Source organism: Panthera tigris, chromosome F3 (assembly GCF_018350195.1).
Source record: "Panthera tigris isolate Pti1 chromosome F3, P.tigris_Pti1_mat1.1, whole genome shotgun sequence".
Lineage (NCBI taxonomy): Eukaryota > Metazoa > Chordata > Mammalia > Carnivora > Felidae > Panthera > Panthera tigris.
This window is the reverse complement of record NC_056678.1, coordinates 4721487-4736819: the sequence shown is the minus strand read 5'-3', so window position 1 is coordinate 4736819 and position 15333 is coordinate 4721487. Positions and strand designations below refer to the sequence as shown.

General features: G+C 47.8%; 1 protein-coding gene and 1 non-coding gene across 10 annotated transcripts in view; one reads left to right on the top strand and one right to left on the bottom strand.

Moving 5' to 3' along the window:
• The window catches only part of SMYD3 (SET and MYND domain containing 3), a 681855-nt gene that overhangs the window by 97390 nt on the left and 569132 nt on the right, over positions 1 to 15333 (bottom strand). For all 9 annotated transcript variants that reach the window (NM_001294289.1, XM_042975352.1, XM_042975349.1 and 6 more), the window contains 1 exon segment: positions 4906 to 4993. In NM_001294289.1, coding sequence (NP_001281218.1) covers positions 4906 to 4993 — 88 coding nt within the window.
• Positions 6633 to 6737, top strand: LOC122236088. Its single transcript, XR_006214287.1, has one exon. It is a non-coding gene; the product is annotated as a U6 spliceosomal RNA (small nuclear RNA).

Here is a 15333-nt window from a genome sequence, read left to right as displayed (position 1 = left end):
AGTGGCGTCTCAGACAAGTAAATTCTGTTTTTACATCAACAAGCCATCTTCCACGCAAGCCTGTACTTTGGGGGATTAAGATACCCAAAGAACCGTTCTTTCTTCCGACTCCTGTAAGCGTTCTCTTTACATCCAGGCACGGAGTGAATACAGCTGTTTATTAAACTGGACTACCAGTTAGGTCCAGTTGAAATTATGCATGCCGTCAGCTTCCGTTACAAAACTGGTCTGAAATTAAAGAAGCTTCAGGCAGATTCCGTGTCTAAGAGGAGGAGCTCATTTCTGCTTCTGTGTCGTTTGAACCTCGGGCATACGTGAAACCAAGCCCACAGCCACTCACTGGCCCACGGGAGGGTTAGCAGGTTGAACAAGTACATCCCCACAGGGCCTCATATTGAAGTTTCTTTTTTTTTTTTTTAAATTTTTTTTTTTAACATTTATTTATTTTTGAGACAGAGACAGAGCATGAACGGGGGAGGGGCAGAGAGAGAGGGAGACACAGAATCCGAAGCAGGCTCCAGGCTCTGAGCCATCAGCCCAGAGCCTGACGCGGGGCTCGAACTCACGGACCGTGAGATCATGACCTGAGCTGAAGTCGGACGCTTAACCGACTGAGCCACCCAGGCGCCCCTGAAGTTTCTTGATTCTAAAGCAAAAGTGATCCAAGCCTATACTTAACCAAAAAAAACCAATTCATATTTTGAGCCCCCAAAGCACAAGATAATATTAAGAACATGGCTCCTGCATGTAAACTGTGGGCAGGGCGAATGATGCTTTAAAAAGGGCAGGGAGAAGACCCGATACCCACTTAGGAGCAGCTCTGACTTTCTGACTCGCTGTGAACCCAAAACTCACTCCCGTGGGACTTCGGTGTGATCGCACTTTTCACAACGGCTATTACTCCCCGTGCTGTTCCAGAGGGAGTCAGAGGACTGAGAGCACGGTGTATGTAGCGTGCTCTGAATCCCTCCCGGGTGGATCACTCCGGAAGCACGGCGGAAGGCAGCTCCCTTCCTGCACAGCCTCCACTGCTGGTGTCAGATGAGGGGAGGCCACGAGGACGCCGGCCCGGGGCTGGGCCTCCCCGCCTTCAACCTGTGTGGCTCCAATCCATCTGCTTTCATGTGCAGAATTCCACTGGGGCGAAATCTGCACTCGGTTTGCAGATTTCAGACGCGACAGAAATGGCATAGCCTTTGCAGATAAAGCTGGATGTCAGTGTGAGCTACTTCTGTCATTTGTCAGACCTGAGGCTCTGAGGATGTCACCCAGGTGAGCACCTAGGGCACAGGAGCCCTGATCGTGACCAGGCGTAAGGAAAACGGCTCAGCGGACCGAACCCCCTCCTACCCACACCCCTCACCTCCAGCACACAAGCCAGTCTCTTCGCGATCAGTGCCCCTGACCGAAGCCCCCTCCATCCTCCATTGGGCTCTCACACCGCACGCCCGCCCTGAACGGTGCACTTCAGCGCCCCTTTATCCCACCCTCCAGCAACATCTACCGCTCCCAGCCTCCATGCCGGCCAGGCGGTGCGGCCTTCCAGAACGTCAGCAAACACTTGTAATAAACCAATCAAGCTGCCTGTGTGAGTGGGAACCAATGTCTTCATTAACCCTCCAGGAAATACGCTTCTCTTCGCCTAGAGGCAGAATACCTCACCCCAAAGGCACGACTTCCTTACTTAGAATCACAAGTGCTGCAATGCACAGGTTTTACTTCAGCCTTCTGCACACTACGCTCTGTAATTTCAGCATGAGTCCTGTCTCTGAGGGGCCGACTCTGCTCTCAGAAGAGGTACATTCATTGAAGCGAAGTGAGTCGGTGCCTTTCTTTCGTACCCATCTGACACACATGTTTAAAGTGTGCCGAGTGTATCCCCAGAGGTTGGGGGTAGGCGGTAGCTGAGGCAGGGCACTGATTTTGTAACAGATTGCCGGGCTAACCTCTGTGGCCTTTCATTCCAGGATTAGATATATGACGAACGGTCAGGAGGAATGACTGTCTCTTACACAACGCTAGACATTTCTGTGGCAAGACTGTGCACCTTATTTGAACATTGTGTTGCTTGACCTCCGTTGCTATTTGCCTATTCGTTTGTATACGCTCCGACTCATTTCAAAGAGGTTTGAGGTGACAAGCCTTAGAAATAAAAACCAGATGTGATATTCTGCAGCCACTGATAGGAACACATCCACTTTATCCCCCAGCGGGCTGGAAGGGAGCGCGTGCCAATTTCCCTTCGTAACATTGGCAACTGTCTCCTGGCAAACAAGGCCAGCCTTTCCTGTAAAACACCCCAGTGAGCAAAAAAATGGAATAATTTTAACTAAGAGGCTTTTCCCCCAAGCTAATGTTGACATTGTATTTGCTCGAAAATGCAGTCACCGGCATTTGCTTGGTGTCGAGTACGATCCGTTCTGTTCCAGTGAGGAATTGAGCTCTAGACCGGAGCAGGGTGGAGAGCCTACCCGAAGCGGACAGAAGGGTCCCTCGGATTCCCTTTTTCCTGCACGCTTTTCAATGACAGTAAGAGGAATGGTGGGGGAGGAAAAGGGGAATAAAGGGAAATTAGTCAACTCCTTGGAACCACCGAGCTTTTACTCACTTAGTATCATATTATTCTGCTTAAGTCCTCCACGGGCCCCTCTCCCCTAGAAAGCATCATCTCCGTGCACGGCCTGAAGGCCTTGCTGGGGCGCCCCCCCCCCCATACTGAACAAGCATGATCTGGGGACAGCACGTGATTTCACATTCTGCCCGTCTACACAGGCTCCCCGCTCTGGCGGGTGCCCTTCTTCACGGCGTCGGCCTGGAGAATTCCCACTGTGCCTCCCAGACACAACTCAGTGGTCACCTCCTCTCTGGAACCTTCTTTAACCTCCCAGAGCTGACTACTCTGCCTTTGATGCCTCTCAAATACATATTTACCAAAACAGGTATTCATTTACGTGTGAGAGTTGTGAGTGCAGGGTTGTGTCCTCTTAATAGACCCTCCGATCTATTCCACGATTAAGGGTGGACCAAAGGCTGGGTTGTGACTGGCAAGGTGGCAGGCACAGAGTCAGTTTGCAGTGAAACCCAACTGTAGCAGGGTCATCAGGGCCCTAATTCTACCGCATGGGACAACAGAGAATGACCCTACTTCTCTAACTAACGGTTCTCTGAGCCCAAGGAGGACCCCCTCTCATTCCCAGATTTGACTGTTTTCCTAATAATGCCAATCCTTCCTATGGACAGGGTTTCAAATTCCACTGGGATCCTGGCTCCATTCTTCAAAACCGATTCCAATTTTCCTACACCTTTCTTAACATGTCCTACCCTAAAATGAACAGAAAACTACAGATAAGATCACACTAAAAGCATCACCTTTCTTACTTTCTATTCTCTATTAATACAGCCCAAGATCACAGTAGTTTTTTGAGGGGTTATATCATCCTTGTAAACTTTATTAAACTTTGCTGTTTACTAAAACCCTAAAATTGTTCCACATGTTTTGCTATTGCTAAGCTTTATGTATATTTACAGACTTAAGCTTTTTGACCCAGATAGAAGATTTTATATACGTTCTTGTTGCATTTCATCTTTTTGGATTCAGGCATCATTCAAACCTTCAGGGATCATATCAGCCCCCCTCTGCCATCCTCCCCACTATAACCTTTGGGAATGTGATGACCCTGTGCTCCGTGTGTTCACTCAAGGTACAGAGTCAAAGGTGGAAGAGAACTGGAGGCGGGGGCGACAGAGAACTCCAGAGTGACAGGGACCCGGGTGGCAGCATTTTCTCATATGGCTGTTCAGCCATTTAGGAAGACGTCCGGCCAGGCTAGCATCCAGCATCAATTTCTTGGCCACTTCTAACTGAATCTCCTTCTGGAATCTACATACAAACTTTGCCAAAGAAAGCTGGGACTCCCTTGCTCTTGGCAAACCCTGCAGCCTCGGGCTGATCACAGCTTCCTTTTTCCTTCCTTTAGTAACCAATTAGATTCCTTACCCAACCTGCAACAACAAACAAACAAACAAACAAACAAACAAACAAAAAACCACCCACTGGGTACAGATTTCAGAAATTACTTATTTCACCTTTGAAGGTAAGAACATCTATCTATCCACCTCTCCTATTCTTTACATTGCTTTCAAGAACACCTCGTCTGCAGATTTTCTTACTGATGGGGGTAAGAATTTCCCCGCGGCACCTGAATGACATTTCGATCTTTTTCATCTTGGTCTATTTCTTCTTACCGGGTGGTTTCCCTCTGTTGCATTTTTGCTCAGGTGACCTCCCCTACTGGAAGCGACCCCCTCCTCAGCCTCTGCCCATCCAAACCCTGTCCCTGATTTGGGCCACCTTTCACTCGGCATAACGTCAGCGTAGCCTCCCCACATGGCCTCCAGCATAAGTGCTCTCTCCTACTCTCTGAACTCTGACCCACTCATGGTCCTTACTGTTTATGCCAAGAAAATTTATTATGTGGTGACTCCCACTGCCATTGTAGTTGTGGTTAATTTAATATGAAGCTTCTAGATCTGAGGGTCAATGACATTAAGCTATAAGGATTCTGAGTTATTCTTTCCCAGAGATGTAGGTTATAGGCAAAGGGAATTTAGAAATTTGTTACCTTGTATACAGACTACTATTTACTGTCCAATTACTGGTCATGACTTTTGATTACTATTGAATGGTGGTGAGGTACTCACACTGACCCGGCCGGCCATGGCCTTCCCTAGCCATTACCCAAACTGTTGGCAGGGATTGGGATGCAGCCTGTGACCATGACACAGAATGAAGCTCACTGGCTCACACAGAGGTCAAACCGTGGACTTGGGTTTCATTAACACCAAGCTCCAACCAATAAAGAAGCAATCCCAAGGGTACAGCTCAATCCACAGGTAAAAGGATACTCCAATGTGCCTTCAGTTCCTCAATTTTTTTCAGCGATTCTTGAACTTCCTTCCATACTTGCTCATCACCAGTAAGCATATCAGCATCCTGCCCAGGCCAAATTAAGAGAACAGAAAGAAAGACAAATTATTTAATTAAAAAACAGGCAAAGGAAAAAAAATGGACAAAGGATCTGAACAGACATTTTTCCAAAAAAGATATACAAACGGCCAATAAGCACATGGAAAGATGCTCAACATCATTAGCCATTAGGGAAATACACATGAAAACCACACGGAGGTATCACTTGATACCCATCAGCTTGGCTATAAGGATGCCAAGAAAAAACATAATACCAATGTTGGTGAGGATGTAGAGATACTGAAACTCTCATGTATTACTGGCAGCAATGTGAAATGATGCAGGCACTTTGGAAACTAGCCTGGCAGTTTCTCAAAAGGTTGAGCAGAGCTTCCATATCATTTAACAATTCCACTCTAGATACCCGAGAGAAAGGAGAACCTGGGTTCACACACACAGTTGTGCGTCAATATTCATAGCAGCATAATTCTAGCAAATAAGGTAGAAACGACCCATATGTCCCTTAGCCAATGAATGGATACATATATATATATATATATATATATATATATTGGCTAGGGAGGGGGACGGGGTTGGGGAGAACTGGGCAAGGACCACTAATGAGGATGGAGTTTCTTCTTGGGACAATGAAAATGTAAAATCCACTGTATTAATGGTTCTACAACTCTGTAAAAATACTAAAAGCCACTGAATTGTATACTTTACATGACTGAATTGTATGCTATGTGAATTATATCTCAATAAAGCTGATATATATCAGGAAGAGTAAGAGGGGCAAGAGAAAGAATCATTTGTTTGGAGACCAAAGATAACTTAAATCAAAAATGTTGTTATCAATCAAAACGGGTCTAGGTAAGAGTAAGATAAGTACAATTACACCCATGTGAACGAATTTTGACTTCTGCAAAAACTAGAAAAAAGAAAAGGGAAAAAAGATACCCAACATTTTAAAAAGTAATTCAAAACAAAATAAAAGTGTAGGTTACCATTTATTAAATGTTTGTCCTCTGGGTTAGTAAGCAAGTCCTTTACTCTTCCTGTATGTCCACATTTTAGGAGTTCAGTAGCCACATGTGGCTGTGACCACCATACTGGGCAGCGCAGATACAGAATAGTTCTGGCATCACAGAAAGTTCTGTTGGACAGAGCTGCTTTAAGGAGGCTACTCAAAGCTTAAGAAATTGTCATCAGACACCATTCAAAACCAGGTATTCGATATTCATTAAACTCTCGATGGGTGTCAGGGAGAAGAACCATCTCAGGAAGTTATATCAAATCACGGCCAAATCACGGCAAAGGTGCGGGAGGCAGACATTTTCAAACAATGGAGGTCTCCCTGGAGATTTCTGCATGCCTACTAGAGGAGGTTTATACAATGACCCTTGTGAGAACCACCATCAGAGTAAGCCTGTGTTACCGGCAGGAAGATACACAGCACACAGGTCTGCCAGGGCAGAGAACAAATGAGGGCCACAGAGAGCCACAGAAAAGAGATCCCACGAACAGGGCGAGGCAGCAGGTACACATGTGAGGAAATATGTGAGCTTGTGTGAATGTGTCTGTGTAGGAGGGCTTCATGGGTCTCTGTGTAGACATGTCGTGCATATGAATAATAATATTGGGTGGTTTTTAAAAGGAATCCAGTGTTTGCTTCGACAGTACATATACTAAAATTGGAACAATACAGAGAAGATTCGCATGGCTCCTGTGCAAGGAGGTGATGCAAATTTGTCAAATGTTCCATACTTTTTTGATTTCAGTTCAGGTCACGATCTCCTGGTTTGTGGGTTTGAGCCCCACATCAGGCTCCATGCTGGCAGTGTGGAGCCTGGATGGAATTCTCTCTGCCCCTTCCCACTCCTTCTCTCTCTCTTCTTCTCTTTCTCTCTCTCTCAAAGTAAATAAATAAACTTAAAAAAAAAAAAAAAAAGAAACCATAAGTGGACCCTGCTTTTTTGGGTAAATTCTTTTTTTTTTTTAATATTTAAAAAAATTTTTTAACGTTTATTTATTTCTGAGACACAAAGAGAGCACAAACGGGAGGGGCAGAGAGAGAGGGAGACGCAGAATCTGAAGCAGGCTCCAGGCTCCGAGTTGTCAGCACAGAGCCCGATGCAGGGCTGGAACTCACGAACCGCGAGATCATGACCTGGGCTGAAGTTGGACACTTAACCGACTGAGCCACCCAGGCGCCCCTTGGGGATATTCTGAGTAAGAACCTAGCTTTCTATACATAGGAGAGGAAACAAAAATGAATTGCTTTAAAAAAGGTAAACATCAATCTCCTTCTAAATACCTGCCCTAAGTCCACATTTAGCTCCTAAAGCCTCAGTCCCACCACTTCATTCCGAAGCAACTTGTTAGCACCTTCCAGATAAAGCCCACGTGTTAAATCTCGACAACCATGGCGGTTTAGGATGACATTTTCCTGTTTGATATTTCGCTACTGGCAGCTCAAGCCTTAGGCTCTAGGCAAAACGTCTTGCTTCTTAGACTCTCCGGTAGGCGGCACAGATGCCCCCAAAGATGTCCACGTCCCGATCCCCGGAACCTGCACACAGGTTTGGGTACACAGCAAAGGGGAATTAAGCTGCAAGTGAGATTAAGGCGAGTGCCCTGGACTCCCCAGGTGGGCCCAAGGGAACCACAAGGGTCTTGCAGAGTGGAAGAGGCAGGCAGAGTAAGAGGTCAGAGCGATGTGACGGGAGGGCCCAACCTCACTGTTGGCTGAGAAGGCGGAGGAAGGGACCCACAGACCACAGAGCACAGGCCACCTGCAGAAGCCAGCAAAGACAAGGATACAAATTCCCCCTGGAGACTCCGCAAAGGAAGGTAGCCCTGCCAAGACCTTCATTTTAGCCCAGGGACACCGGTGTCAGGCTTCTGACCCACAGAACTGCAAAACAATAAATCTGTGTTGTTTCAAGCCACTGAGTGTGTGATCGTCTGTTACGGCAGTCATAGGAAACTAACACAGTCCCACATACCTGCTGTTTTTCTGGTCACTGGACCTTGGCACATGCACCTCCCTGCAGCTGAAATTAATTTTTTTTTTTAATTTTAGAGAGAGCGGGGGGGGGGGGGGGGGGGGGGGGCAGTGAGGGGCAGAAAGGGAAAAAGAGACAGAATCTTAAGCAGGCTCCACGCTCAGTCTGGAGACCAACACAGGGCTCAATCCCACGACCATTTATCTATTCAGTCAGCACCTACTGAGGACCTACCTAGCACAATGCTCTAGGCACTGAGAATAAAGCGATAAAGAAATCCTAGTGTTTTCGCTGAAGAGGTGGGAGGAGCGTGGAATGACCGAAAAAACACACACATAAAATACTATTTGTCGGAGGGAGAGGGACAGGGAGCACTGGCCCCAGGGAGTTCCATTTAAGCAGGGTTATCCAGGAAGGCCTCGCTGATAAGATAAAGGTCTGGGAGAGGTAGAGGGGTGGGAGATAAGAACTCCCTGAAGAGGAGCCAGCAGCTGGTGCCAGGATGCCGAGGCAGGGCTGGCCCAATGTTTCAGAGATAGCAAGAAGGCCGGTGTGGATAGAGGTCCTCAGCTGCAGTGTGTGTGCATGTCATATCTTTCCCATAAAAATTTTTTAAATGTTTATTTATTTTTGAGAGGGACAGAGTGCAAACAGGGGAGGGGCAGAGAGAGGGGGACACAGAATCCAAAGCAGGCTCCAGGCTCCGAGCCATCAGCACAAAGCCCGACGTGGGGCTCGAACTCACGGACCGCGAGATCATGACCTGAGCCGAAGTCGGACGCTTAACCGACTGAGCCACCTAGGCGCCCCGCATCTTTCCCATTTTAGAGTTAAATATAGGTCTTATTCTTCTTTGATCCTGCCTCTCCCAAATACCAGCACAGAGCATGGTATGTAACCAATGCCCAGTTTAATGTCTCTAGGATGGGTCTGGAAGATAAAAATTCACATTTATTTGGCAATGACCTGGATGTCTCGTGTATGTATTTCAATCGTTCGTCACAACATCCTCGTAGGGCATCAACACCTATAACCCACAAATGAGGCACAAGATAGCCCTAATGCTTAATTAACTGCTACAAATGTCCTTCTGTCCCTAATTGCCAGAGGTGAGATTCAAATCCAAGTCTGTCTGGCCTCAGAGCTCAAGCTCTGAAAGATGCAACAGGTCTTTGAGGGGGTAGCTTCAAAATTCTCTTCAACCCGTGGTCCCAGGATCTTCCTAACAGCAGCACTTGGAAAAGGGCAATCAATCCACCAACATGGAACCCGTAGTGGATCTTGTTGTCTTCCACAAAACGGGGAGAGACCATGGCCCTCATGACCTCAGGGTGAGACAGAATAATTTCATATGGGAACTGTACTCACAACTAAACCTGCTCAATAATCTGACTAGCTATTCTTTGGGTTGAGCCTAAGACTTCATCACCTACCAGAGGAGAAGGCAAGCTTTGAATCTGTTTCCAAACACTCAGAAATCGCTCCTGAGAGCACTCTATATTGGAGTGAGACAAGCGGCATTCACTAATGGCTAACCATCAGTTCCCTGGAATGTTCCACGATGATGAGAGCGTGTATTCACTACATGCTCAGGTTCCCAACTCCCCCCACTCCCACAGACTTTGTTATATTCTGTGACTTCTCCTGTGACTGTCCCCACAATAGGGTCTGTCTCTCCTCTCTCCACACCAAGGAGGGGTACATTCAATAATGTGTGTACATATGCATATACACACGTGTTCGTATATATAGGAAATATATGTGCATAGAAACTACTTAGGGAAGCATAATTTACATCTATTTCTTTAATTTGCAAATATAAGAGTAAATTATCATGTTCTTTTTCAAGGTCCCTGAGGTATAAAACCAGTAAATTTATATCCTTATTTCACTATTTCTTATCTGAACACATCCAAGATACTTGCTATCATTCAAGATAGAGTTATTTAGGGGGAAAAAATCCTTTTTGAATTTTAGCTTTACTATGTAAACAGGGCTTAAACGGTAAGTCCTGAAATTTGTTTCCAGTAGGTGGAAACATTCATTTTATGCATATATATATATACGTATATATACATACGTACACATGTATACGTATGTATATATACGTATACATATATACATATATATACGTGTATATACGTATATGTGTGTGTGTGTGTGTGCATATATATATATTTTTTTTTTCTTCTTTTAAATCAAACGTACCATTGTTGAGTTTTCTACAAATGATAACAATAATTCAGACTATAAGCAGAAGGGCTTCTGAGAAGCTCACTCTGCTGGGAGATGATGGAGATAATTGAGGACATGTCGGTTCCAGGACCGGTAATAGCACCTCTGCCCTGACTGGCTGGACGTCCCTAAGCAAGCCTTCCTTTTCCTGGGCCTCAGCTCCCTCACCCAGAAAATAGAAGTTGGCTTGGATAACCACCACCGTTCCTTCCACCTGACCACTCTAGAGGCTGAAGTAAAACACAGCCGGGTCAGCTCTACCTCTGGACCGCTCTCTTGCACAGTTCCAGAAAAGCCCTTAAAGAGCGTGTCTTCACTTGAACCAGTAAAAACATGGCAAGAATTCCTTGGAGGCAGAAGTATGGTGGCTGCTCCCAGGATGTGGTAAGAATGAGTCTCCCAAGTGTCTCCCTTCTGTGGCCTCCCAAGCTCCTCTACTCATCACCCCCATTTCCCCGCCGGGGGCCAGGTGCAAACTACTCCCCACAGTTCAAGAGTCCATTCTCTAGATACCTGGTTCCTTCTTACCCCCATTCTTTCCTCTCACAGCCCCACCCCAATCTGACGCGCCCCGGGCTCTATCTTACTGCCACGATACCAACACCTACTCTTCAACTGCAATCCTTCCCTCTGGACTCTGGAAGGACCTGGACTGCAGTGCCTGTCCGTCCCCTGGGTCACCACTTCCATTCACTTCTTTGGTTTTCTTCCCATTTGTCCCTGAAGGACCGGCCCCAAATGTCCTCATCAGGAAATCTTGTTCTACTTCCGCCCTCTGAGTTAGCCCAGCCCCCCCTGGACAACTGCAGCTACCCAGTCACACTCTGCACACCTCTCTCAGCACTGAGCTGTCATTCGGGCTCGGCCTTACTGTGTCCCCCGCAAGCCTCAGAACTGCTCGAGGGACCATGACCCAATCACGTGTGTTCCCAGTGCCAGCATGGGACGTTACTTGGTACGTGTTTGGTGACAGAGTAAACGAATGAAGAGAGACACATGATCTTCGATCCACGGGGACCAGTATTACAAGAAAACACCTCGACTCCACAACAACAGGAAAGAGAATCTCAACCAAGGAAACGGAGGCTGGTTTGTTTCACACCATACTTGGATCCTGACCTGTTTCTCATATTACTATGTCACGACTCTGTGGGAAAAGGCTACGTTTCCACTGTAGCTGCCGGTATTTGCCGGAGGCCCAGAGACCAGTCTAGAACATAGCTGTGAACTCTCCCCCGGCATAAGAAATCCCTCACTGGCTCCGGAACCAGGCTCTCTGACAACCGCATCCCAGCCATCTGGGGGCAGACTGTGTTGATTCCTGGCTCCTCCCTCCGACCTCCTCCTGAGAACCCTGTTGCTCACTTGGCCCAGAGGCCCCTGCCTCCATCTGACCCTGAATGGATCAGTGAGGCCATTTAAGTTCCCTCAAACACAGCTGCTAAATCAATACCCTAGCATCATTCCCTTCGCTGTGGAAAAAAAAAATAGGTGCCAGATGATATGAGATAATCTCACCGCTACATAAAAGGGTGCCACTCAACACAATTACATTCAATCGGCCAAGTGCTTCCTTTGGGTTTCAGAGTAGGAAGCATACCTGCCAGGCGCCAGTGGGGGATTAGAAATTCGAGTTTCTTCAACTGGATAAGGTTGGAATTCAGCAAGGCTGTCCGTCCTTGGGAAAAACCATGGGCTCTATCAGGCTCAAACATCGGATGCAGCCATCCAGATCTACTCTGTACCTGAAACACTTAAACAGATGTGCTCACTCGGCTCACGAGTGCTGGGTGCCGGAGCTCTGGCACTGGGCTGATTTCAGATGGTTCCCATTAAAAGGAAAAGGAGAAAAGCAATCTGCTTCCAGTACTTCCTGTTATCCAATCCTCCTGCAAAGCCTAATTAGATTGGATTGGAGGGAGATGAGTAGAGGATGGGAAATAAAATTACCGAATACTTACAAACTCTTCCAGTAATTCAATAATTCTAGTGTCTCAAAAGAAGGAGAGGCTTTCTTCATGTGTTTTGTTTTTAAAGCAAAGTGAGATTCAAACATAGTGTCTGCACTTAGGGGAGAGATGGAAAATCTTAAAGTTCAAAATCTCGAGGGGAACAAAGTTCAACCTGAAGAGCCTTGACTGAGGTACCCTGGTTCGTGGATAATGTACTGGGACTAACAGATTAATATACAACATCATTCAAAACCTTTGTGATTCACAGGAAACATCTCTGCTGGAACCAATTTCCACCTCCTCTGGCAAAAACAACTGAAAGCAATTCAGATTTAACTTGAGGGGGAAAGTGGCTCTTTCTTAAAGTGGAAAAAAGAGTGGTTAAAAATAGAGTGTTCATTCTCCTATCAACGGCCCACAAGTCAATGGGCATTATGGATTCAGGAAGAACGTGAAGGAAGGAATGTTCTCCGCCCGAAGCACGTTCAACTTGCAGCACGTTCTAATCAGCGGTTAACAAGCGATTGTACACAACAGTTAGAACGTGGCGAGAGGGACACTGGATTTACGGTCCTAAAACGTAGAGCCGAGTCCCTGCTCCACACGTGTGTGACCTTGGCAGGGCAGTTGTCCTTCCTGAAGCTAATCTTCAGTGTAGTAATTCTCTAGCAGCTGCACCTTCTAACCCTTTCTTGTGCACCCTCTAGAAGTACCAAGGTCACGAATGGCACCGTGGTCTGAGTTTTCAATTCCCACCCGAGCAGGCAGGGGTCCCTGGAGGTCTGACTGGAGTCTGCTCTGTTTGGTGGGAGGGAGAAAAGTGGTCTTGTTCTACCAGAGGATGTGCCATCGAGCTCTGACTATGCCGTGCCCCACATCTCTGCACGTCCCACTCCCTCTCCCCGGAAGATTCTTGCTCAACTTCGTCAACAAGCTTCTCCCGTTCACCAAGAACTACACCGAACGGCCCCTGACCTCCGCGGTCACAATCCCTCATCATTTTCCAAGGGGTTCCATGATAACTGGAGCATCAGGAATGACTGATGCAGGTGAAAAGGTCCTCCAGGGGCTGGTAAGAGACCCCAGGTGAAATGACACGGCCTTACAAAGGTTATTTTCTCACGTGCTTTGTGAAACGGCGAGGTCTCGGAGCCTGCACGCGACTTGCACAAGCAGGATGCAGCAAGGCTCTAAGCCCTGTGTCCTCAACTGGAGCCCGAAGCTCCGGCCTCCCGCCCCTCACACCCTCCAGGCGAGCTGGGTGAGCCGGGAGCGAATGTCCTGTCGCCGGGGTGGTATGCCATCTCCAACCAGCCGGTCCCACCACTAGCCGGCATCCAGCCCAGGAGTATTCGGGCACCGAGGGGCACTGAGCCCAGTCCAAATAAATGCTGCTGTTGAAGAGGGCTCATGAAACACCCCGGGCCTTTAGCAGCAGCACTCCATTCAACTGTCACCTGGTTTTATGTTCTCATTGTCACTGTCAGCATCGGCCAACGCCCATCTCACCCATTTATTTCTCAGATAGAAACAGGACTCTACTGGGGCGCCCGGGTGGCTCAGTCGGTTGAGCGTCCGACTCTTGATTTCAGCCCAGGTCACGATCCCAGGGTTGTGGGATCAAGCCCTGCATCGGGCTCTGTGCTGAGCATGGAGACTGCCTGAAATTCTTCCTCTCTCTCCCTCTCTCTCTCCCTCAGTCCCTCCCCCGCTTGCACTCTCTCTCTCTAAAATTAAAAAAAAAAAAAGAAAAGAAAAAGAAATGGGATTCTACAGCAACTACACATTTCCACAAGACCACAACATGGGAACCAACTGCAAGTTCAAGGTCAAGTCTCCAGGTACACAGAATTGCCGGAAGGGGAATGTCCCCTTCACCACTTCTAGGAAAGTGACAGCAGCCTTGTGAGGGTGAAGTTAGACCATCTAGAACCACTGTAGGCCTTTTCCAGCTCCCATCTCAACAGCTCCCCTCCCTCTGTCCCACGCATTCTTATCCCAGTGACTAAACCCCGTTCTCGGAGAAATCAGCTCATTGCTTGTAAAATCAGGTCACTCAGGGGAAATGAAAAGCACTTGGCAGTCACACACTTGGGGCAATTTGAGAGCCCACCCGGGTCAGTGATGCCTGCTGAAAATCTGCCTTGGGTGCAACATTTGGTGGAAAATGAGCACGACTGGCTGATACAGAAACGCAGCTCGACATGACACTCAGACATTTAGGGAGGAGGCCCTTCCCTGCACTCTCCTTCCAGCTGGAAAGATGTGTTCCTGAGAATGTATATCAGGGACTACATGAGGCAGAAGGCTACTGGCTCAGCTTGCAAAAGCACATTCAAGCAAATTCTTTTCACATTTGTACAGAGATGATCAAACGGTGGCCGTGTAGCTGTAAACCCGCAAACCCCTCGAGGGGTCCTGCCAGCCCCGTGGGGGGAACCCCACAAGGTGGGAGGGTTGGGACTGGGGAAAAAAGGCAACGATTTTACGGGAACAATCGTTCTAATCGCAACGGTCACTAAGATCAAATACACCCCAAGTTTCAGGGCGGGTTTTGTTTTAATGGAGACCCAATCCACGGCCCTCGGCTCCTCCAGCCCGCCACACCGCCATCTCTCGCGTTCCTTCTTTGGGAACAGATGCGAGCGTCTGCCACAGCAGCAGGGCAGAATCCCGCCAGGGAGAAGGGGCAATGTTCTGATAGCGAAGGTCAGGGTAACCCAGACGTGGTGTCTCCAGAGACATTTGAAACGGGAGGAACAACAGCAAGATCCCGGCTCGGCGCTCCTGGCGTACGTGAGGGCGTGACGGGCAGACCGGGGAAAATGGAAACAGGCAGGCTGCAGCCCCCGTCCAGCCTCTGCCGCCGGCCGCTGGGGGACCAGAGGCTAACACTGCCTCCCGGCTCAGCCTCCCCAGGTGAGCACCTGACGGAGGTTACCATGGAGATGGAAACTAATCATTCCGCTCCACCAGCCCCCTACGTATATGGTGTGTGTATTGCGCGTGAGGAGAGACCTGAAATTAGGGAAGGGGAGAGACTTTGGAATCGGCGGCTGGACAATAAATTGCAAATATCTCCCTTCTCTAGATTTTTCCTTCATTCTGTTTTAGGCTGAGTTTTCTCACGTGTGAAACACACCAGTCAGAGCCTGGAGAGTGTGCAGAGGAC